The sequence below is a fragment of the Chamaea fasciata genome, unplaced genomic scaffold, assembly GCF_029207755.1.
Source record: "Chamaea fasciata isolate MVZ Bird 193981 ecotype frontalis unplaced genomic scaffold, bChaFas1.0.hap1 SCAF_6, whole genome shotgun sequence".
In the NCBI taxonomy this organism is placed as follows: Eukaryota; Metazoa; Chordata; class Aves; order Passeriformes; family Sylviidae; genus Chamaea; species Chamaea fasciata.
In genome coordinates this window covers 48,503,464-48,528,886 of record NW_027094091.1, presented here as the reverse complement: position 1 = coordinate 48,528,886, position 25,423 = coordinate 48,503,464, and the positions used below count along the sequence as shown (strand labels likewise).

The 25,423-nt window shown below is 40.2% G+C and overlaps 1 protein-coding gene across 1 annotated transcript; it reads right to left on the bottom strand.

Annotated features, from left to right (window-relative positions):
• Positions 1-2,626: 2,626 nt before the first annotated feature.
• UBE2D3 (ubiquitin conjugating enzyme E2 D3) lies at positions 2,627-25,380 on the bottom strand (the record flags this gene model as incomplete). The annotated part of the gene is made up of 7 exons (XM_066185085.1): positions 2,627-3,955; positions 5,571-5,664; positions 7,020-7,125; positions 7,958-8,035; positions 10,345-10,376; positions 10,462-10,525; positions 24,697-25,380. Coding segments are annotated over 7 exons (1,104 nt in total), but the record flags the coding sequence as incomplete, so codon positions are not given.
• Between the last annotated feature and the right edge of the window lie 43 nt (positions 25,381-25,423).

Genomic DNA, 25,423 nt, shown 5'->3' with positions numbered 1-25,423 from the left:
GTACCTTAAGATCCTTTATTGATCATGCATTACCTCATTCCATTGTTCTAGTGCTAATTTTTTAAATTTAACTAAAGAGGGTTTTGTCTTAGCCTCATTTTCATGTGTGAAACTACAAATGAATCAGGGAAAAGCAATTTAATTTTTTTTTGGACAGCTATAAACACAGCAAGAAATCTTCAGCTGAATTCCAAATATGCTTTAAGTTTTACAAGGGATATGCAGACTGAAGACTTCTGCATCACCAGCCACATTCAGTGCACCTAAGGTATCTGCTTCAGATGAAAATGCCAGTTATATCACTATTTTTTTATAGCAAAGAGGAGTTTGAAATGAAGTAACTAGAGAGAAAAAATTGAAGGGAGGCTGCAAAACATAACACAATGGAGTTATTTAGAACATATCTGGCTGTGAGTGTTTAAATGCTCATGTTACCTGCTGATTAATGCAACCTCCTTTCTGCATAAGCGACTATTCAATCTAACAGGACCGGTAATGTATGTCTGCACACCCATCTACTAACTGGTTGTCTTTTAATCATTTGCCAGACTGTAGTTCCATGCCTCCCAAGCAACCAAAGCTTACTGCTGTGGTCTGCTTAAAGCTGAACTTTTCAGAAAAAGTTAGCATCTGTAATCTTGATAAAAAATTACGGCAAAGTGCAACTGAGTAGAATTTTACTCAAGCATGCCAGAATGTGTGTATACTCATAACAAATACAGATGCTGTGTGCATGAGAAGACAGAAAAAACAGGAAAATCCCGAGCCAATACTATAGATCAAGTTTTTCCTGCATTCTGAAGACTTTATTTGTGCTTAGAATTACTCAAGGTTCTTCAAGTGAAACTTGAACAAACTGACTGCAATCATGTTGTTAAATTCAAACCCCAAGTAAATATAGCAAGCAATCTTAAAAAAAATATTGCAGACAGAACACTGTAGTTTCTTTCCCCGTTATGTGTCTTGGCTTGGCATTTTGTTCTCTATACTCACTCTCAAATAGAAGTCATTAAAATACAGATATTGTTTAATCCAAACTTTCTAGCATGGAGCTGACCCCTCTGAAACTATTACAGTATTTATCAAGGGGGAAAAAAACCCAACCAACAAACCCAAAAAAACCCCACCAAAAACAATCCCTCCCCCCAAAACAAACAAACACACACCCCCACCCCCCCCTTTTACCATAGCTAGACAGGACAACTCAACATTTCCAAAATCTTCACTTTTTACATCAAGTTCGCATGAAAAGTTTTCCACCCTGCCTATGTTCCAAAGGAGTCAAGATAATCCACTATGTGGTTTTCAGACTACTTGTGGTTTTGGTAGGTACTTACTGAGGTAATCACCAATTAAGTTTTTTGGACAAGTCTTAGAATTCTTCAGTGTCCGTATCAGCTCCTGCCTACAAGCTCCTCCTCTTACACCCCTGCTTGAACAGGAAGCCCAAATGTGACTCCTCCTGGAAAGCCTGCACCAGATAGGACTGAGTCTGCTTCAAGGACAAAACACCTGCCATTTCCCACTTCAGCTCTTCAGCATGCATCTAGAATATTTACAATCTATCCTCATTCTTTCATCAAAATATACACCTGAAAATAATTTCAGAAAATTACTGCAGTGGGAACATGACAGATGCAAGAAAGAAACAGGTACTGGACCAAACAAGATTTCCATCTTCCGTGTAATATTTTACTATATCCTTCTTCCCTGACCCTTCATAATGCACACCGCCTTGTGTTCTCTAACACCTGCTGCCTTACACCTCACAAAACATCTTCCTGGTTGATCACATAAGTGATTTCAGTGGCTGTGACTCCCACGACAAAGTAACAGGCATCAAATTAACCCAAGTACAGAAAAACCAATTGATAGCAGCACGTTTGTAAGCTTAAAAATATGAACTTTTACCTCAGTTGTAATGCTACTGGTAGTCGTATTCCCATTTCCCAGCAAAATGGTGTAAGCTGGTTAGCAAAGCAGAAATGAACTGCAACTCCATCAATAAATTTCAGAAAGTAGTCATTGAAGTGTGTACTGCTAAAGGGAGCCCAAGTTTCTAAATTCCAAGCCAACTATACTTGAAAATTTCAAGTTCACTCTCATACTTTAGAATCAGAACAAACCATGTCCAAACTGCATGTTCAAATTTTTATAAAAATTAAGGTTTAACATTTATTTTACATCTAGCTTTCCACATCCATGTGGGGACAAGGAATCAGGATGTACATAACTATAAGCAGTGCAAAAGTGGTGCCAGTGAGAAGTCACAGATGCACAATAAAGGGATAGTACACGACTAGAGAAAATGAAGCTATGGATGTTAAGAATGGAGACCAAAAAGATTAAACAAGGAAAAATATGAAGGAAGAGGGGAGGAAAGAGTCAGATGTTTAATAATGCCCTTGTTGCTGAAAGATAAACTAATGGCACACGACAATGTTTCTTGTAGAACAAAAATCCAATAGCAATGAGTCTTTATTCACGTTTAGTCACCTGACATGAAGAAAGTGTCTCTTGCATTAAAATAGTCATCAATGTAAATGGCAGCATGGCTGAACAAGTCCTTTTCAATGGTAACGAACATCCCACATAGTAAAGTCACTTCAACACAGCCTCATGACAATTCCCACATCAAAACAGTACTTTATTTTATAATTTTTTTGCCTCATCATTACCCCGCACATTAAGATCTTTCAGTTGTCAAGTGTACAAGGTGAAGAAAAAGGTTCTCAGTCAGCAAACAAAGGTGCATCAGGAAGTATCTCCACAACACACCACTTCAGATCTGCTGGGTCCCAAGTCCATCCTTGAACGCTGGGCTCCCAGCACCAAGTGCAGCCCCCTACTGTGGCTACACGACTATGTTAGCTTATTAATTCTGCATCCACCAGGCCGAGCAATGTGCCAACCTGCAACAGACTGAGCATTAGAACTGAAAAGGGCAGAAGAGTCACTCTATTGAACTTTACATCATTATTTGATGTTAAACAATGAGGCAAATGCCAACAGTATATACAAAAACCAGCTTTGCTTTTACAAAAGATTTTGTTTCCCATATTGATTAATCCAGGCAGCTAACTCATTGGTTTATGCAACTTTATTGAAGAAAATAAATCAATTACTAGTAGAGCTATTAGTTGATCACTCATCCATTGACAACTTGCATCATTTATTCAGTGCTATATTAAACAGTGTTTTGGAAGACAGATTAACTAATAGCTCCAAGCCTCCTAACAAAATTTAAATGAATTACAAAAATGTTCTTAAACCCTATTTTGGAATACAAGGGATGTTTGACTTCCAATTTCCATTCTCTGTAAAACAAGAACTGGTCATTCCTTTTATTGACATGCATAAGATACATCACATTTTCTGTTCTGCTGATGCTATAGATTCAGTACCAATTCTCCAGACACATCAGTTATGAGCAAAATTGTATAATAAAACCTCAGTTCTCTAACACTGGAAGGTTTGGAACAAGATGGATGTTGCTACAGCAATGTTACTTCTTTGATGGGAGAAACTGAACATCCATCTCCCCTCCCCCCTTCAGGTGGTATCTTCAGTATCTGTTAGAGCAGTGAGGAATGTTTGTTTTTAATCTCATAACCAAGATAGAATGAAGACATTGGCCACATAATACACATGCTCCATTAAAAAAAATTCTGAATCTTGGGCAATTGTTCTTGTGTAACTACTTTACAGATTCTAAAAGCAGTTATTGTCCAAAGCTGGAAGAACTAAAGTCTTCTCAGATGAGCATGTGCATGAATGGAAGGAGGTAAACAAAAAAATAAAAAAGATGAGGTCTGATAGGGGAGCAGCCGGATAAGAAAATCAAAAAAGGAACAGTAATTTAAAGTTTATTCCAGCTATAATGCAGGTTATTCTGACTTTAAGGTAGCATCACATGGCATACTTCTGAGTCCATTCCCGAGATATTCTGTTGTACCTGCAGACAAAAACCAGGAATCGAATTAACATCAGCATAAAAATTCCAATTTCCCAAACAGTTTACGATTAAATATGATTTTATTCCCATCTCTCTATTCTCTTTACACTGTAAGAAGTCTTTTTCTGTACCAAGACATACTTGAACTCAAAAAACTGAACAATTCCCTCCCTACACCAATTAGGATAGATACTCTCTAGTTTTTAGGGAAAGCTTCAAATTCATGACAAGTAAATTTGCTAGAAGTCTGTTATAAAAAAAAAATACTAAAAGAGAAGGAAAAAGGACTATCTGGGATAGAATAAACAAGGCAAGTATTTTGAATATTGCTCTTAGGTTAAGATTACCGTATATCCCATGCCATAAGTAAAGATTATTTGGTTAATAATATCACTGGATACAAAATGTCAATTCCAATTTTAAAGAAAAACAACACTAAACATTTCATTGCACTGAATAGTCTTTTCACACGAATACACTGCTCAAAATTTTAAAAGGACATTAAAAGACTATTAAAATACACTACTTCCACAGGAACTGAGCTGACAATTAGTTAACACTTAACTCCATGCTTGTCAGTAAGAAGTTAATTATTAACTATACAAGCAGAACATATTCTCCATACATTTCCTAGTTTATATGTGGAAGACAGACACTGGTGATTAAAAATAATTGAAATTTGGACTGTCTGAATTCACTCATGTCTGTATATGAGGTCTCGCTACAGGGCATCACTTAATTTAACCAAATTCTGACAAAATCTGGGTAAATACTTACCTGAACCAGTTGACAACCTGGCTCAGAACTCAGTAATTACTTCATACTAACTTTTTTTTTTTTTTTTTTTTTTTTTGGCCATGCAGGAATAGTATCTGTGAGAAATAGTGACTAGCCAATACATTACACGCTAACCACAGATCAAGCTGTTAAATTTCCACGTTCAGTAACTGGTGCATCCATTATCTGTTAGTTAATCCAGTGCCTTAGAGCATGCAGCACCCAAGTGCTGACAAATTTCCATTTTGTTAAATGCACCATAATTTGCAAATATTCTTACCCTACAGCATAGCGTATTTCTCTGTCCACTCTCTTGCTAACCTATTGTACCTAATTGGACAAATATATTTAGCATTAATATATATAAAACCCCCAAAATCTGCTTCATAGAATTCTATCTGTTCAAAATGTTAGAGATACCTAAGGAAAATAAAGTTGCAACACAGATGGGTAAAGAAGTTCTGCTGCCTATTTTCAAGGGAAGAACCAAAAATCTAAGGCCAACCTGCTGCTGAACAAAGGCATCAAAACAACCAAAAGCTGTCTTTTCCTCATTATGAAGATCTAACTAGATTTATGCATGGTAAGCAAAAAAAAAAGGCAACAAATATATATACTGTAAAATACTTCCACGCACGTGAGATAAAGATAAATCTTTCACCCACAACTTCAAAGATGCTAAGTTCCTTTGTTTTTAAATTATGCACTACTCACTTCTTTGTCACACAAGTTTTCTACATCTCAGATCTTCACAAAAGGCTCACTGAACACAAGTGCTGTCTGACAATGCACTCTTGCAGTCTGTTAAAATACAAGTCTTGTATAATTCTCTACTTACTTGTCTCTGTCTGTTTTATAGATACGTGCAATCTCTGGCACTAGTGGGTCATCTGGATTTGGATCACATAACAGTGAACAAATGGATAAGAGAACTGTAAAAAAAAAAAGCATTCTCAGTAGCAAAAGAGGAATGGCAATCTTGGAAACAATGGAGCACAGATCTTTACATTGGCACAGTGTCGCCACAGGACAGAACCTAAGAAGTATTTTCCTGATAAACAGCCAATATAAATTCATAACTCACTCTTAACTAGAAAGCCCAGACTAACTTAAAGGCTTGTAAGAACTATTTGCTTCCTATTTCCCAATACTTACAGCTGTCAGTACACACATGAGAACAGCACTGTTGTCCCCTAGTTGTCCCCTACACTATGACGTAACATAGCAGCCAACAAAAGCACATTATGTACTGTGATGAACAGCATATTCATGGTTCTTACCACTAAAACTAGAAAATCCTCAAATTTAAGTGTTTAGTTTTTAAATCAGTCTGAATTCTTCATTTGTTGTACATAAGGCAAGAGTATCCTGGTCTGCACTGTTAAAACTACATATCTAGTTTTAACTCAGTAACACTGTTGAAGACAACTATAAGGACTTAATCTTCTACTCTCATAGAAGCTTTAGAAGAAAATACTGAAGCATAAGATACAGGGAATCTACATTCAAATAACAAACTGACTGTTTGGACAGACAGAAATTACAAGTTCTATAGACAAAAGGGCACTTTGAGGGATCTTAAAGCCACAGTGACCAGTGGCTTTGAAGGAAAACAACTCGATCATCATAAAAATATTTGAGAATTATCTGTTATTTACTGTAGTAAAATGAGGAAAGCCATAAATCTTCTCTTGCAACACAGGATCAAGTCATCATGAAGTAAGATCAGTAAACTTAGTCCATGAAGTAATGTAATGCAATGCCAGTGCACCGTAGTAGAAAGCAGTATGTATCAATGACAGATTTATTCATCTACCACAGACTGCCAACAGAACTATGCATGTAACTCTAGGCAGGAGGAAAAAATTACGTAAATTTCAGTATTAAAACTGACTTTAAATTAATCTTTCATTTAATATGCACATGTATCTGCACGAGCAGCTCCAAACAAGCAGTTTCTTAGCCTTAGCTCAAACACCCCAACACAAGCCTATTTCAATCCAAATGCCAGCAAATTCCTCTGGGTCCAAGCTGGTAAACTCTGCTAAGAATACTGGAGCAGGTAAGTGGCCAGAGAAGGCCTTAAACAGAAACACAGGAGAAAGTGTTAGAAAAAAAAAATCCATTAAAAATGCAGTATCATCAAACTGGCAAAACATAGGCTTGAATGAGGAAGGGAAGGGAAGATGAGGGAAATCGAAGACATGGGCAAAAACTTAACACAATCAAGGCTAAAAGCACAGTATTCAACACAAGATGGAAAAAATTTCTCCTTCACAAAAGTTACCTTTAGAAATAGTTAAAGCAGGAGACCACTGTGATCTTAGAATATCAAGACAAATGCTGCCATTACTGTTAATATTTGGATGATAGATTCTTGTTGTAAATGCAACCTGCAACAAAAAAACAAAGACACAAAGAATGCATTTGGGTCTATGACAATAACTGCACCCATTCTTCTCAGTCAAGCTATCAGTCAATTCAATTTAAAAGAAAAGGATTAAGCAGCTAAACTGCATAAAATTCAGGGAAATGCACACAAGCCACAAGCTCTGAGTCTCCCACTACCAGGCATTATTTCAAACAGAGAGAGGGCAAGTATGAGTGTGTTAATCCCAGCTGCCTTTGATGAAGACACTCAACAGCAGTGCCTAAACCACAGTAACACTGCTGTCACCAAGCTACAGAACTTCCAACACTGCAGACACTCCAAGGGTATGCCTTCATTTGACTGGAAATTGAACGACAAAGCTAGTGGCTGATAAAGCTACTGAAAAAGAGCACATTTTGCAATTACTGCCAAACTCTTAACAAATAACCCCTTCACTTGATTTTAGGCACTCGGCAAGTAAATCCCCACCCACAGTGTCACATTCCTACAGACCAATCCAAACAGCTACACTAATACTTGACAGTCCCCTCAGCAAGAACTATCATAGTAACACAAAGCTAATGAGAAGTTTTTCTATCAATTAAGAAAACCAGAAATGAGCCCAAATATTTCAAGACATTTGGAATTCACACACACGAATTTGTTCATAAAGAATATGCTAACACACTCATTCCTGTGGTAGTCAGAATGGGACCCAGACATCTAATAGATCATAAGAATGCCTGAAAAGAAGTGAGAACTTGACATTGCTGCAGTACAGAGGCCGACAATTTCTCTCCTGTACTCAGTTCTTTAAAAAGCACTAATTTCACAAATGAGACAGCAATACTTACCTTAGGTGGTTTGAATGGGTAGTCTGTGGGAAAGTGAATTGTCAAGAAGAATACACCACCCTGATATGGACTGTCATTCTGTCAAAGCAAACAAATAATTCTCCTATCACCATCTTTCAGACTAAATATCACTGAAGATCTTGTTTTTAAATAAAAGGTGAGGAAAACTGTTTAAACCAAAATGTTTAACCCACCAATAAAAAGTGAGACATAATTAAAATTTAATTCTTACTTCCTAAGGTGAGTAATACAGAACACATACACGTCACTTTCCATGTGGACCTCTCCAAGCAAATGCATCATAAAACCCAGCAGCTCTGACAATCCACTCAGGACTACAGGGCAAAAGCATTCAAATGCTTCTAAGATAGGCCCAAGAAGTACTGTTAACAGAGTGGGGAGTCCCATCAGACTCACAAACCTACAGTTCTGTGTTTGGAACTTACTTGTTATGACCACCCATGTTTAGAGTGGTCACGGATTCCCACTCCCTCCTAAATTCTGTCCTTAGCTTCAGCCCTGCATAAAACCTGAGTACACAGCTAGATCCTTGTTCCTTGAAAACAAACCCCAACAAAAAACCTCAACCACCCATCCTACCAGCACAACCAAACAGTCAAAAGAATAATCATAATTCAAGTGATTTTTTCCTCTTTTTCTCTATTAGAAATTCACTGTAATTTAGTATGAGAGTATTTTACATTTCCCTGCTACAAGGAAAGAATTAGTGGGATAATTCATTCAGAGGTCAACTATAAGCAGTAAAACAACATGTGGAAGTAAGAAAAAAATAGTAAGGAGAAGAAAAAAACTGGAGTGACTAAACGGGGATTGTACTAAGTTAGTAGTTTAAAGAAGGAAGAAGCAAAAGGTTTTTACTCAAAATTACAACTAAATTTCTGAAATAGAGCTAACAATTTCATTGATTAACCTGAAGAATACTTTGCTGTTAATTCTGGACTCAGGGCTAGGGAAAATGAATTTGAGGCATACACAGTACATTTCTGCATTATTTGTAAATTGAATTCTCATCTTAATTGCAAAAGCATTTCACCAATGAAAGAAAATATCTATGTATTACTTAAATACCAGAAAATGAAAATCTGCAACATGAGACAGGGACTCAAACCCACAACATGTAGGTTATACCCTATCCTATCTCTGAAGTAACCTAGTGATCAAGATATAAACCTCTTGTATTTGGCCAAGAGGCCTTGAGGAGCCAAAAAAACACCAACCCTTTCACTGGACATATTCTGGGGATACATTTTATCAATTACAGAAACTCCTCCTTAAAATCTGTTAAACCGAAGCACACTTTCATACACCTATCTGTCTAGGAAAATCACAATATCCTACTGCAGAGGTTGAAGACCAGATGATTGGTTCTACAATCCCTGTCTGTTATGAAAGGCAGCACCAAAGCAGCACTAGAACTGATAACACCACATTGACACACTTCTGTCCGAACACTGCCCAATCTGGAAACAGGAATGCAGACTTTCTGACACCAGGAAAACCACAAAGGGAAAATAGGAGCTGTACCTTATTAAACCACACGGGAAAACTAAAAATAATAATCCTAATTTAAATTCAACCAATGCTTACTACCTCGTGACCATGCAGACACCAGCCACATAGAATCATCATACCCAGTGCAGTGCTCCACACCTAGCTGAGGTGCCTATTTTCTATCAGTGATGACCAGGTACTTCAGGATAAAGAGACATTTTTCAGTCCAGTGAACGTCTAATGGCCACCTCCTAATAACACACTTGTACCTATATATAAATCCAGGGTTTTTCAGCATCACTGATACTGAATTCCTACTTCATAGCCTCACCTAAGGCTTGTCTTCAAAAGTTACAGAAGGTTTTGTCTTTTAAATACAGATAACCGGAAAACTTCAGATGTGAATTGCTTTCAGGTTGTTTTCAACAAAATCAAACTTTTGACTTCCTTGATGAGGAAAAAGTCCCATTCAGGATTCAGATGCTTACTGAACATTTAACACTGACTTTTTTTTCTCCAGTCATAACTGAAACTTCTCATTTCAGTGATTACTCCCCCTTTTATTCCTTCAAGTATTCAAGATCTCAGCATTACAACACCAGACCAAATAAGAATTCCCTTCTAAGATCCACACAGAAACATCCCAACTAACTCCTAACAGTAGCACCAGGTCCTAGAACAAAGTTCATGCTAGATTAAAACCTTAGAAAAAGTTAAATGCAAAGTTTCTAGATATTAAGTAATAATGCCTAACATTGCTAATAAGGATAAGGAGAGTTAACAAAAGTAAACCTTTTCTAAAAAAAAAAAAAAAAAATTCTCCTCAGCAGGAACTACTCATTTAGTATTAACATCACAAGAATTAGAATACTTACAGGTCCCATAATTGTGGCTTGCCAATGAAACACTACAAAAGAAAAACTCCGTATTATTATCTAGGCATGATATGATTTGAGTCAGCAGAACAAAACATGAAACTTGAAGTTACTTACTGTCATCTCCAACAGGACCTGCTGAACACTGTGCTGGAGGATCACGGGCTAAGTCACTAAGTTCCTTTAAGAAAACAAAACCAAACAAAAATAGTAATTTTAACTTCGTATCTAGCAAAAACCTTTAACAGTTTTTCCATATACAAACACAGAAGAATGTGCAATTAATAACTCTAAGAACCACTATATCAGTATCAAAGATGTCTGTAATAGACAAAGGCACACAAAACCAGCTATGAAGGTGAACAGCTACAATGATTATGCCTTTCCAAATCTATGTATGTCACAACTATGAAAACACTCCTGCTGAAGAAAGAAGCAGGACACAAAGCCTTAAGCTGGCAAAGTCTGATCACTTTTTGGTCGAGATTTGCAAGGACTCAGTCTTAGCTAGAGAAGCCTGAAGTGAGAGAAAACTTTAGGTGAGTCTTCATGAAACAGGAAGCACTCTATGTAACATCTGACATCAGAACTAAGAACAGCAAGAAAAAACCCCACAGGAACTTGGTTTCACTTTACCCACTACCTGCATCAGGGATGTACCTCACAAAGATCAAAACAGACACGAAAACTCAAGAGGCTGACAAGCGTTGTAATCAGGCAAAATATCTGGTTGTTTGCCTTTTTTTAACTTTACATTTAAGACAATTATGCCTTTAAACTTAAAAGTTACTGAACTGCAGAAACAGTTCTCTCCCTCCCCCACTACAGAGGAATGGAAACAGGTATTTCAGACTGAGGTTTCTTTGTGCAGTAACAATACTGCTGTGAGGAAACAAAGAAGCTCTCCAATTAATTGTTTTAATGCTCCACAAGTCATTTGTTTGGACAGCATCTTTAAATTTACACTTTCAGTTAAAGCATGGAACCACCACCTTCTTTCCCCCTGCTCTCCCTTGACTCTAAAAAGGGCTTCAAGAGCTTCTATAGGTAAATCTGCACTTGTCAAGGTATCTAGAAGTCTTGAGAAAAGGCATAATATTCAGCCTCTCTTTCATACATTAACAGTTTCACTCAAGTTGGGGTTTTTTTTCTGCAAGTCTATACAAGCCATTCAACCAAGAACTTTATCAGACATTTAAGAAAGCCAGGCATGCCTATTATGCTGGAAACATATGCATATTTGGACCAGACAGCTAACTCTTGCCTGGGAAGATCCTAATGTACGTTCTTAAAGTTTCACAAATACAGCACTTCATAAAAATCTAAGTATCTAAAATCTAAGCCAACACAAAATTAAGAAAAAAACAACTTATGTTTCTTGTAACATAAACACTTGTTCTTTGGTAATAGCTCTTGCAAACACAGAAAGAATAACACCACTTCAACATGTACAAGTCCATCCACTTAAAAAAACCCCAATTACAAATGAACAACCAACCAAACACCCCCCACCAAACAACAAAACTACATTGCCCAAAGTCCACAGTCCCCTTCCCTCCAAACACCAAGAAAATTTAGTCCCAGATTTCCCCTCCCCACGTTTGTTAATTCTGATGAATTTTCCAAGTAATAATATCTCCATTTTGCACTGGCATCTGACTGTTTTATGAAATGAAACCACGTGAGTTTTGATAACCAACTGCACAAGGAAGTTAATAGTACAGATCATTTCACTGCTGCTGTTTGTAGAAGTGTGGGCAACAGCTCTTTCCAGATCATCACAGTAAATGCATTTAGTTTGCATTTTGCTACACTCTCCAGATATTACTGGGGACCCCGATGACAGACTTATTGCTGCCATTTAATACCACTTCTTAGGTCCATACGATGTTCATTATCCTCCAGAAAAAAAATGTTAACTTAGATTTATGTTATCCATGTAAAGGCAAACAATAAACGTAGAAGAAGCTCCTGATAGAAAGAGGTTTTTTAATTTTCAGGGCTTTTTTTTTTTCCATTGAACAAATACAGCAGGTTTTGTTAGTCAGGCTTATTTCTCATCAAAATGTATTTTCCAGTTCTAAGAATGATCAATCATTTCCAAAATCTGGGAGGAAAAAAGATATCATGTCCTTTCAAGTAAGTTGCAGCAATAGAATAAGCAGAAGGACACAAATGTTATTATTTTAATGCAGTTGTACAGTTATTACTGGATTTATTAAACAGTGGAAGTACATTTAGATCCTCGAGGGTTTTTTTAACTATCACAGGGACTAAAAACTATGAAAAGGCTCTTCATGCCATTTATGAAAATTATAAGACTGAGTAGCATAAAGACAAGGATTAGACTGTCCGAGACATGTGCATTAGACTAGAGGTGTCTTCAAAAAGTACTACTACCTTCAGAGAAACAAGAATTCAGTACTCAAGATAAAAATAGGTATTTTACCACAGCAGGAAGATTAGTAACTCAACATCAATAATTCAACCAGGAAAAATAACTGTAGATGTAAGACATACATTAAATTTAGTGAGTTCCAGTGAAACATTGGTGCAAAACCCCCTCTGGTAATACTAAAAATAATTTAAAAGCTGAAACAAATGAGTTTCCATATTCCAGACTCCAATCATTTCAAAATTCATGTCTATATTCCTTTTCACTACTTGAACTGCTCAAGGTAACAAAGTGGCAGTGACCTTCATTACCAAAAGGACTAAAGTTTTGTCTGGTCTAAAACAAGCAGAAGGACTTCACTAAAAAACCTAACTGCACTAATCAAAGTGGCTCAATACACAGATAATTCTGGGAACAAATGATACACCAGTTGGCATTTCACCCACAGAGCAAGTAATTCACCCACTAAATTTGGGGAAAGAAAGCTGAGGTGGCACACGCTCTTATATTTGCTTCTCCAGGGTATTATGGTCAGAAAAGTCTGTAGTAAAGCTGTTTGCTTCAGCATTGTGAAGGGCTCTAGAAGAACATGAAGCAAATCCTGGCTCACAGTAACACCAGACCAACTTCATCTCTCTGTTGTGTGACACTTTCACATTCACACAAAGAGGGGAGGCTTTTTGCAACAAGGGAGTGGAAAGTTCTGAGTAACTTTAAGTATCTCCTTCTGAAAGCTACAACTCTACTGAACACAACAGGCAAACTGGAATAACTGGAAACTGAACAAGCAGAGGCACGTGGGCTGTGAGATCTGGAGTGCAGCTGAAGCATTTTGTTGAAGGAAAGGAAGGAGCTTTTTTTTTTTAAAGCTTCCCACTCAGCAATATAAATACAAACCTACTTTCTCAGCTTAGCAATCAAGAGTAACGATTCTACAGCAAATTAATATTTAATCAAATATTTTTGTAAGACCTTTCTGCTTCTCATATTCCTTCTACTGTACATACTTCTCCAACTTCTTTTTGTTAACATGGTTTCAGTAGTGATTTCCCTTTCTCGAGAGGTATTAAGCTACATCCCAAATTTTCTTAAAAATCCCCCAAAGTGGAACCCACATTTTCCTGCAATTGGTTAAGAGTTTTTCACTTTAGAGGTGGCTGAAAAGAACCAAAACAAAACTCCTATGCAGCAAATGTGAAAGACTTTACATAGAAACAATAAACCAAATTTGGTGAGGAGTGACAAGCTGCGCACCTATTGGAAAGGATTAGTCTTGAATTACAACAGTGACCAGCAGTCTCTGTCACTGCCAGAGGTTTCCGGTGCAGCTCCAGCACGTCACCGTTTGTGTGTCCCAGTTTCCAAATATAAAGTGTGACAGTTCCTACCTCTCCACAAGGATCATTAGTCACTCAGCGTTTTACAGACTAGAACATTGGTAAAGAGTAAGCACCAATGCTACTGTTAGAGGACAACAGCAATGTAACCCAGACAAGAAGCAATGCATGTACGGTTCTGCAACAGAGTTTTGGAAAAGGGAGATCAATAGAAACAGAGCAGCAGTACCCACCAATGGGACAGACAGATCTGCTCTAACACACATTCAGCACCCTTGTCTTCTGCCAGTTTCACATGAGGTTTCTAGCAAGATTCAGTCTCACTGAATTCCATTTTTATCTCCTCTCTTCTCCTCCCCTATACATTTATCAGAAAGCTAACAAAACCCCACACACTACTGCTTTCAAGAAAAAAAACTCTTACACAAAAGCTAATTAACCTGCTTGTTTTGCAGTAATTTAATCATAACTAACATAGAAAATATGGCTAAGCTTCAAATGAGGATTTGAAACTTTGACATGTGAGTGCAAATGCAGGAGCATGATCCTATAATAACACCAGAAGTATCTTTCTTTTCTTGACAGAAAAGCTGCTAAAAAATCCCTTAAACAACTCCCCTCTACCAGCTATTTAAAAGATTACAGAAGCCATTTAAAGAATGAAGAAACTTTAAAGACTGACAAAGGATATCTCATCCAAATATGCATGACCAAGAAAACAGAAGTTTTCAGGTCCCAGAAAATTCTGTAAGAAATGACAGCCTGGCGCCTACCAAGCTGCCTTCTTGCAAGGTACCAAATAATGCAGCATCTGCACCAGTTTCTTCCCATTCATCAGATTCCATACTCCTCGTGGGACTACTACATGTTTTTAGTTTAAGCTGGAAATAGCCAGGTCTTACTTTTAATGATAGTAACAGCTGACTTAGCACAGTGACAGAAAATCACTCCTACCAGAATGACTGAAGATTGTCCTCCACAGGCCTTAACTCACAGTTGCATGTAGTATTGGTTCGTAACACAAGTATTTGTTAAAATAACATATTGCAGCTTTCTGTTTTGTACTCAAGAAAGCATAGAGGGGTTAATTTGCTTTACACTTCCAGAAAATAATTTAGGACATGAAAGGTAATATGCAGTTGAATCAGAAGTTAAAAAATAAACCAACAAACCACAACACAAAAAAACCCCAAACAACATGCACACACACAAAACCCACCCCTCAAAACCCAAAAAAATCCCAATCCAACAAAAAAAAAGGACAAAGAGAAAAAAGAATGCTTAGGCTAATCAAAAAATCAACATTTATTAACTTGACTGCTAGTCTAATGATGCCTAAAACAGGGTATTTCAAACTCCAGGCAACCAAAAATTCATCACTGCATTGGTCTTACTCATTAGCTCACAGCTGAAAACAGCTTTAAAAAAGAAGGAAGGATTGGAAGCAGCTATAAAGGGAGGGGAAGAACATTTAAGCCTGTTTGAAGATTAAGAAGTGTCAAGCAGCAAAGAACTACTGCCTCATCCCACACAGCTGCATTTGAAACATTCATTTCTGCATGGAAATTAATTACACCTGGAAGCAGAAAATAACAGTTTGTAAGGGCACCGAATGTGGATTTCTGAGCTGAGTAAGAAGGCAATGGCATAATAGACATGACAAAACAAATGTAACCAACAGAAAATTATCAGTTTCAAACAAGCTGGCCTTTTGGCGAATAATAAATAGATAAAAGGAATGTGTAATGGCACTGCAAGATACAGAAAGATGTAGGTTCCTCTAAATTAAAAAAGGATATTAGAGCAACTATGCAGAGAAAACACGTGAAAAGCAGTCACAGAAAAACAGCAAGGACAAAGAGCACAGAAAGGTTTCTAAGAAACTCAAAACACAGGTAGGAATGTAACAGTTGTGATTCTGTTTTGATTATTCTCCCTTCAGTCCTTAGTACTAGATTTTTCAGCCTACACCCCACATATTGTTTGCACAGTGTCTGGCTGTAATACCATCGTGGTATGATAAAAGACAAACATTAAAATATTCACGTTTTAAGCCTCGCACTCAAGGAAGGAAGTGCCAGACTGCTGCGCCACTGTAATTAAATCACTCGGTGTACCTGCACTGTGATACAAGCTACTCAGGTGACTACCTACTATCTCTTCAAAGAACCTGGCTTTCAGTACACAAGCCCTGTGTGAATGAGAGTATTGTCTACAGCTGTTCTCATCTGTTCTGAAATCTGGAAGGTATACAATGCAGGTAATGGTTTTTGGGAAATTTCAGAGTTACTGCAACTAAAATGGCTCTCTATTTATTCCTATGTTTTGCAGAGTAGTTGGACAGATCCAACTGGAAAAGGAATGTAGTCACAGACTTTGCTTTCCTGGTCACTCCCTAAAGGCTTTCAGAACAAACTTTTAAAAAAAGATGGCAACTACACACCTGTAGCAGTGCTTTGAACTCAAAAGAACAGTTTATTTCCCCTAAAGTAACCAAAACCACAGAAGCTGTCTTACTCAGGATGAAGAAAATCTGACTGCTCAACACACATAAATTCTGAGGTATCATAACAATTACCATACCCTGAAAACAGCAGAGCTTATTAAAACACTCCTGTGCTCCATGTAGAATGAGGACTGTATACATTGGCTAAAGTACATTGAAGGGGCAAGTGTGAAGTGAAGCACTGGTTAACTACCAAGTCATTCAGTGATAGCTCGCTATTTTAATTCTGCCATTCAATTTAATTTTGAGTATCAGACACTGAAACTTCGCATGCCTTTTCCCCTGGGAGGTTTTTTCCTGCAACAACCACAGTAATCTTTGGTTCTGTAACCCAGGACTACAATGCAGTCCTCAAAGAAGAGGGTAACTGGTATAAAAAGGCCACAGGGGAAACACCAAGATGCACCTTGCTAAATTAAACAGAATGACTGGGAAACAAAGGGACAGATGAAATTCAGTACAGACAAATGTAAATTAATGCAGCTGGAAAGAAGTTTATACTCCAAGTAAGGCACTCCGTCCTGATGGCTACCTCTCAGAAAAGTGATTTGGGCATTGTGCTAGACATTTTTACACAAATGTTGGCTTAATATTCCTTAGACGCTGGACTTCGGCAGCATTATGCAAGAATCTCCCAACATGCTGCCCTTCAGCTTGCTGAGGGCACAGTAACTCAGAGCAGAACCTCAGCCACCAACATTTGACACATAACCAGAAGCAGCACCTGTACACCCTGCGCTCCATGTGACAGAAGACTCCCAGAGTTTGCTAAGACTACACAAACAACGACTCTGGCAGTGGGCAGGACAAGTTTCTGTAGAAATGACAAGTGGCCTCAATGGGGCACAACATCAGTCAGTCTGCACTCTCTAAAAAGCTACAAGAATTCTCCAGGTTCTCAAAAAAACAAGGACGATGTAACAGAAAGTAACTGAATTAGTATTCTAACAAGTAACACCATGTCTGTAATCAGCATGGTGAATTCACTGCTTAGCAGTAGCCTCATGTATTATTCCAAAATTTATTAATTAACCTAACAAACTCTGAAAATCAGCTCGTCTTAAAAACTGTCTTGACTTTCACCAGCCCATATTTTGTAAGAATATTTTGTATGAATACAAAGATGCATGTGAAAGTTATTCCAACATACCATAGGAGTGTATGCTATGGACACAACTGTGTAGGATTGACTACACTGCCTCAGCTACAGTACACAGTTACCCTATCTGCCCTAAGTACCCTTCATAAACATTCTAGGGGCCAGGATTAGGTTCAGTTACACACAAAATGAACGCACACCAAGACAAAAGTGTAAAAAACTAAACCAATTACCACCAAAACAAAACACAAACTATCTGGAATACAACTGCTCCTATAGTTGAGTTCCACCTCAGCTATCTAGTGAGCAGTGATGTACAGAAGGATCTTTAAAAGTAAATGAGGTAAGGAAAAAAAAAGGTTCAAAGCATGTTTATGAGCAGACTGCACCCTGAAGTAGAGCAGTGGAAGGGGGTCTTGCTCATGTGGCAAACAGTAATTCAGGAGATCCTCCTATATTATTCAAGGCAAGAAAAAATAAAATTTGAGGCTTAAAGGAAAAACAAACTTTGCATTTATCTGATTTAAGAGAATTATTTGGCACTACTACTCAAATAGGCCAACAAATGTTGAGGAGTACTGCCTTTGAGCAGGGCACTTGTTTATTAGAAGAGCTCACAGAGGTGATGAACACCTGGCCAACCTAACTCTGGGTTACAGAGAAAGCTAACTGTAAAGTTAACTGAACATTTAATACAATCTTCCTGCCTTCCCATCAGAAAGACTTGAAGCACTTCAGCATCTGCACTCAGTTCAGCTTGCAACTCTGGTGTCCAGATGCTTGTGAAAAGATTTAAATGTTGGTCACCTTTTTCTACTGGGCTGTAACATTTGCAAAGCAGCCTACAGTCGTCTCATCTTGCTTTCTTAAGACCATAATAAAAACCCATCACAATTACAGTGGAAAAAAACTGCAGGAGATCTTGAAGATGTCTAGTGTATCACACGTTTCAAAAGGATGATGTCCAAAACAAAGGCTTCCTTTACATAAAAATTCAATACTGATATTTACTGTTGGTTAAAATCCCCCAATCTATTTAGCTTTCAGTCCTGAATCCTGCAATGCTCTATTTTCCAGTATTAAACCTTGTCTACATTCAAGAGTTTTACAAAGATTTGCCAAAGGCATAAACAGCAATTTAAACTCGTGAATATAATTTTAACTAATTTTTTCTTGCAAAGCTTCCCCAACACAACTACCAAATTTAATCAGATCAGTGCCCTATGGAAGACCAGTGAAGAAAAACTGGTTTTGTTAGTTTTTTCTTTTAAATCTCCAGCATTTTCCATTTAGAATTTGAGGCATTAAATCTATATTCCAAAGTTTACAAAACTGTCAAGCATGGGCAACTCAACAACTAAAGACTCTATTCTGATAAAACTGACTTGACAAAAAGCAACCACATTTAAAAATGCACTACTGACTGCAGATATATACACACACACACATTCACACTGCTGCTTTCATTTCCTAATTTTTTTTTCCTGCATATTCTACTGTCAGGTTACTATATCAAATCACAGAAAAGAATGTCCATAACTCAGCCCTTCCAATGTAAGCTACAGCATCTCAACCTAAAACCATCAACAAAATTCAGCTTATTCTGAGAGATCAGAACTAATGCTCAAGTGCAGACCACAAGTTCCCATCTGCCAGCTCTGATGCACAGGGGAGGGATCTACACAAGAGCACAGGGCAGACAGCTGAAGTGGCAAAACCTTCATATTTGCAACAGAAAGATTTATCAGGAATGATGTATCAATGCCCTAATCTGAACGACACAGAAGCTCAACCTTTTCCCACTCCTCCTTACCAGCTGTCACATCTCAGAGAAGGTTAAGAACCTCCATCTCTCCCTCCTTCCAGCAGTTTAACCCAGTGGATGCAGAGAACACACCAGGCTGGAACTGGGCTCCACAGGGACGCCTTTGGCAAGAGGCAGTTCACTACTCAGTACCCAAGAGCTGCAGCTTACAGCTGCTTATATATCCCTCTTCCCTCCCCTACTCGTTAACCTGAGCTCAGGGAAAAGCCTCAGAACTGGTGACAGACCGGGCAGGAAGTTGAAGGGAGCTCGTTCTGTGGAGTTCCACATCAGGCCTTCTGTTCACACCAAGAATAACAGCAAAAGCACAGACTTATTTTCAAAACCAGCTTTTAGAGATAAAAGCTGTAATGATCATAAAGATCATAAGAGCTGGCCAACCTTTTTCCTCTGTATACATTATGCCACCTAAATCCTTGGTATACTGGAGGACTCTTTCTAAAGTATGCAAGAAATACCCATCTAATGGAATATTGATCTCCAAAGTTCTGTAAATCACTTAAGTGAGATAACAATCCCCATTCTCCTCCCACTCCAATGCACACATTTAAAGTTCCATGCTGACTGGGAACTTATTTCACAAGCACTGTGTTCAATTAACAAGAGAAATCTTTACGTTATCGCAGTCCAAACTTTCTAGCTGAGGAAGCACCGGTTTTCCTTTCCCATAAAAAAATGACCAGCTCTTAAAACACATCCAATACTTTATTAATAAATGCTGGTCTTCAATACAGAGTACCAAACCTACTCAATTAAAAAACGTTATTTTCATTTTAATGATATTAATTTAATAGTAGAAATGTCACCTCTATTTGGATAAGCTAAATCTTAAACAGAATTTAAGTGATGACAGCTTTCATCTAATGCCAAATATTTTATTCTGACTTAAAAAACATTTAAGTTCTTCAACAGTAGGAAGTTTCTCCCAAACTCCATTACTGCAGAATCATCATTTAAAAAACAACCATTGCCTTCTGGCTCAATGTGACCCTTCTTACCACTGAGTGCAATAGTTCTGCTAAATTACCTACCCAAGGCAGGGCTTAGTCTAGCCCTGGATATTCAAAATAGTTAAGGTGAAATTACAGTAAAAAAGGTAATTCAATACATAGAGAGCATTTATTACAAAGGTTTAAAGCATTTCAACTAAGCTCACATCAACTGAATTTCATTAGCTAGCTAATCTTAACTTTCTGAGCCCCTGAACACACAAATCCAGACTTATTTCTAGACATTCATTCAAAGCATGAGTTCAATCACATAACTTCAAGTTATTCAACTATTTTGAAAAAGCCCAGCAAACAAAATCCAACACTGCCTGCAAAAGTGTTGTGGGTTTCATCCAGAGAAGAAAACTTAATTCCAACCGGCTTTATTATAGATTTTTTTTAAAATTCAAACAAAGTTCAAAAGAAAAAAGTAGCAGTTAAAAAATAAAGTAATAAGCAGGCTTTGTAACCCTTTCAGCTTTAGTTAAACTAATGCAGATTTCCATGCAGACCTCACTGATGTACACTACACATCATCTCTGATAAATACTCTATTTCCAGGGTTCGCAGCATTTCTTACTATGAGCATCTGGACGAGGGGGGTTAAAGTTGCAATTAATTATATATCTAGGAACAGTGCTAGGGGCTACAGCCTGAGAAAACAGTTATTCAGTCTCCACTCCACCAGTGTCAGTGGAAACCTTCTATCTGCACTTAAGTAGCAATAAATGGTTTTGCCACCTTCAGCCTTTAGCTTCCAGGATGCCAACTCCACTTAAGATTTTCTAATAAATTATTCCAATATAACGATGCTAGCTTGTGTTATGCTTAATCAAATGGCCATAAAACACAGCAGGCACAAGCTTTCCTAAGGATTACACAGACGAGACATTTCATGCACACACCTCCTGTATTAATTCTATTTTTAGGCTATCAAGATCACTTAGGCCACTTGTATTACCTCACTTTAATGGATGTGTACAGCAGTGATAAAATGGATGTGTACCAACGATGTAACATTTCCAAGTTTTCCAAATTTTACACATTCCTGATCCCTCACTCCTACATAAATGCCTCCCTGCTACCGGATCATCACCATTTGAAGCGGAAGCTCCAGCATGCTGCAGCAATTACAGGATGTGTTTTTAGCAGGCACCATTGACACTTCACACCAAGACAATGTGCCACAGCACGCACCAAGCATTTAGATACATGCTTATAAATCAACACGAATTTCTTGATAATTCTGGGGAGAAAAAAAATGGGGAAAATTTCATCCTCAGGAAAGAAAAAGCTCGATTTTAAGATGCAGGTTCACATTATGCCATGGGAAAAGAACTTGCTTGTTATCATAAAACAACTGCAAAGCAAGCCATATCAAGGACAGAGTTTTGCCAACTGAACACAAGCTGCCTCCAGAGCAGATGGCACTGATGCCACGATGAACTCCAGCAAAACAATAATCTCTCTGGGATTGGCTGTGTACCTGACAACTACTTCAGTTTTGGGGAGTGCATTATACAGGCTGTTCCAGAAGTACACAACCCAACACATAAATAGTCATTTGCTTTCACTTTCAAATCAGAAGTAGAATTTTCCAGTTATGTTTTAAGAGTGGTTGTATTCTGAATGTGTAACAGACTTCAGACTGAAGATACACACACACTAACACAGTCTCAAAGTCTAGTTTACTCAACATAATAAAAAATGTTATTTTGCTTGATATGTCAAGTCCACAAAGAGGGAGTTAGCCAAACAGACTGAAAATACCTTCACTGGTACATTCAGGATGTCATCTGCTGCAGGAGACAATGAATTCTAGTCCTCACAAGTAATAATACAAACTAAATCAGCTAAGTGTGATGACAGTGTTCTGAGGTCCTGGTTTCTCTTGAGCCTGTTCTCATCTACTGCCAAAGACACACTACAAGGAAGCAGAGAGTTCCAAGGTCTGATCTGTGATCTTACAATTGGAAGACAGGGAATCCCACCTTACCAGTGACAATGCCATTCTCTCTGGGCTTTACTGGTTAACAGGAGGATTAAAATTACATTCACAACCATTTTGTTACAGAACTGGCCCTGCTATTTCTTTATGTCAGCATCAGCCCCTGTAAACATTTGAACTGGAGACCAGCAGAGGAAAGAAAACAACATGCAAAGAATGGTTTCATTCCACAAATAAAAGTTCACCTTCCAGGCTTGCAAACACAAAAATCAAAACTACAAACTCCATGTGAGTTTAGAAGCGTATCTTATAGTGTGGTGTGATTAAACTGATCAGAAAAGCCCAAACAAACACACGCACACACACACACAAAAAAAAAAAAAAAAAAAAAAAAAAAAAAAAAAAAAAAAAAAAAAAGGCAAAAAGAAAAAACCCTAACTCAACTATCTTCCTAATGCTAAACTCTTGCACTGGGTAAAGGAAGAACCTTCCTACTACAGAGTGCAACAGAGCATAAGGACCAATCCAGGACAAGAGACTGTACACAACAGGCCAGAACGCTGAAGTCAGAGATGACTTACTGGTTCCAGAGTCACGCTGAATCGTTTTCAGGCTCTGACCACCAGATTACTACGTAAGTGGGGGTTTGTGTTGATTTACATTTGACAATAAATTCTTACCTGCAGTGCCTGAACGTGTTTCATAAGCATGAGTTGATGACAAAGCATACCAGGGAGTAGTTGTGTTTCAACTCAAGTGATATCATCCACTAATACAGAGAACAAGTTTGATGGCAGATTCAAAAGGAATCGTTTTGAAATTCTTGCCAGAGCATAGCCATAATTCAAAGACGAACCATTCAGCTAGCTACCCAGAATGGATTTAAAATTTTCGAGGATAACAGCACTATCCATTCACTGAAAACACTACAAAAAATGCTCGTTTTGTCTCAAATATGACCGCAAACACTGTGTGAAATTAAAGCGAGACTAGCAGGCGGCATAAAGTTTACACACTGTCTACAGAAGATGTTTTGTGCACTGAAATTCACCGATTTCAGGACACACTGACGTTCTGCCATCTTGGCAGGCTATGAGATGACCAAGAAACTCCTCTGAGCTCTTGAAGCACGTAAATGCTCCACGTAGCTCGCGTAAGAAGGAGCGCAGACCAACAGCGACTTCCCGGTAACGCCGCTGCGCTCCCAGCGCATTTTGCCATTACATCCGAGCAATTCTCAAACCTGCCGAGAAAACCTAAAACTGTATAGGGGCAACTTCACGCCGGGAGCCTTCTTACCTTGGGAGAGGTTTAATAAAAAACAACCATCACCAAAAAAACAAACAAACAAACAAAAAACCAAAAAACCAAACCAAACCACCCCAAAACCAAAACAGAAACAAAAGACAGAAAAAAAAAAAAACCAACCCCAAATCAAACCAACAAACTTTCATCACCCCGGCATTTTTTCCGAGTTAGCCGCTGCGAAGTTGCTCCACCCGGCTCCGATTGTGCAACGGGGGGGGAGGCGGCGGCGCGCAGCGCGCTCCCGCCGGGCGCGGGGGGAAGCGATTCCCGGACGGGCGATGCATTCCCGGGGGTCCGGAGGGCCCCGGGGCGGCGGAGACGGGCAACTGCGGGGCGAGGGCAGCACGGCGGCGGCTGCTCCGTGTGTCCGCGCCGCGTTATTGCGGAACGAGAGGGATCCCGGAAAGCGCCCGGGCCAGGCGCACCCGCCGCCATCTTACAATGCGGGAGAGAAGTTGCACAGCCGAGAGGAGAACCGGGCCGAGGGGCCCGGCTGCTGCCCCGGGCAGCGCCGCCATCGCGCCCAAACCCCCGGCACACACGGGCCGGCGCCATCCGGGCCGGCTTCGGCGGAAGGGCAGCGGCAGCGACCCCGGGCTGCGCTGACATCCGAGCGGCCCCGGGAGCTGCCTCTCTCCGACCCCCCCGGCCCCCGCCCTCAGGAAGGGGCCGGGGCCGAGCTGTGAGCTCAGGCCCGGAGAGAGCTGCCTCGCCGCCTAGCCGGGCCGCGGCCCCGCCGGAAGGAGCCGCCGCTTCCCGGCCTCTCCAGCCTCCGCCTCTCCCCCCCCGCCCGTCTCCTCCAGGGGCGAGAGGGAGGGGGGCGGGAGGGCGATGGAGGAAGGGGAAGAAAAAACACCCAAAAAATAACAATAAAAAGAAGGGCGAAGCGGTGAAAGGGGAGGGGGGGACGGCGGAGGAGGAGGAGGAGCCGCGGCGCTCACTCACCTTGTTGATGCGTTTCAGCGCCATTGTGTGTGTGCGAGTGCCGGGCCCGTCTACGCGCCGGGGTGACTCCGCGCTCCGCTCGGGGGGCCGGGAGGGAGGAGGAGGAGAAGGAGGAGGAGGAGAACGGGGAGGAAGGCGGAGAGGGGGGAGGGGGCAGCCGCTCTTCTTCCTCCGGAAACAGCCGGGGGGGCGCCCGACCGGCCGGCCGCCCGAAGTCCTGCCTGCCTGCGGGCAGCGGGGCCGTGAGGCTGCCGAGAGAGCGCTCCGCCCGCCGCCGCCCGTCACGGCCGGGAGAGGGTGCGAGGTGCGCGGAGAGCCGAGAGGCGCCGCCCGCCCGGGGGAGAGCGAGAGAGGAAGGGCGAGAGAGCCCCGCGCTGCCGCCGCTGGCCAGGCCCGGACGCCGCGGGAGGGAGGGAGGCGGGACCGGGCCCGGCACGCCGCCGCCAACGGCTCCAGGGGGCGGGGCCGGGGCCGAGGGGCGGGGCCGAGGGCGAACGGGCGGGGCAGGGGAAGGAAGGTTCTGGGGTTGCCCGCGGCGCCGGCGCCTCGGGAGCGCCGTGCGGCTTTTCCTGCCCTCGGCTCCCGGGGCTTGCGGCGGGCTCCGGAGCTCGGCGGCGGGCGCGCACCGCTGACGGCGGGTCCCGCCCCGTCCGCCTCCCCGCGAAATGGCGGCAGCGGCCGGATCTAGGTCCGCCTGCTGACGCGGGGCGCCGTGTTCCTCCGCGCG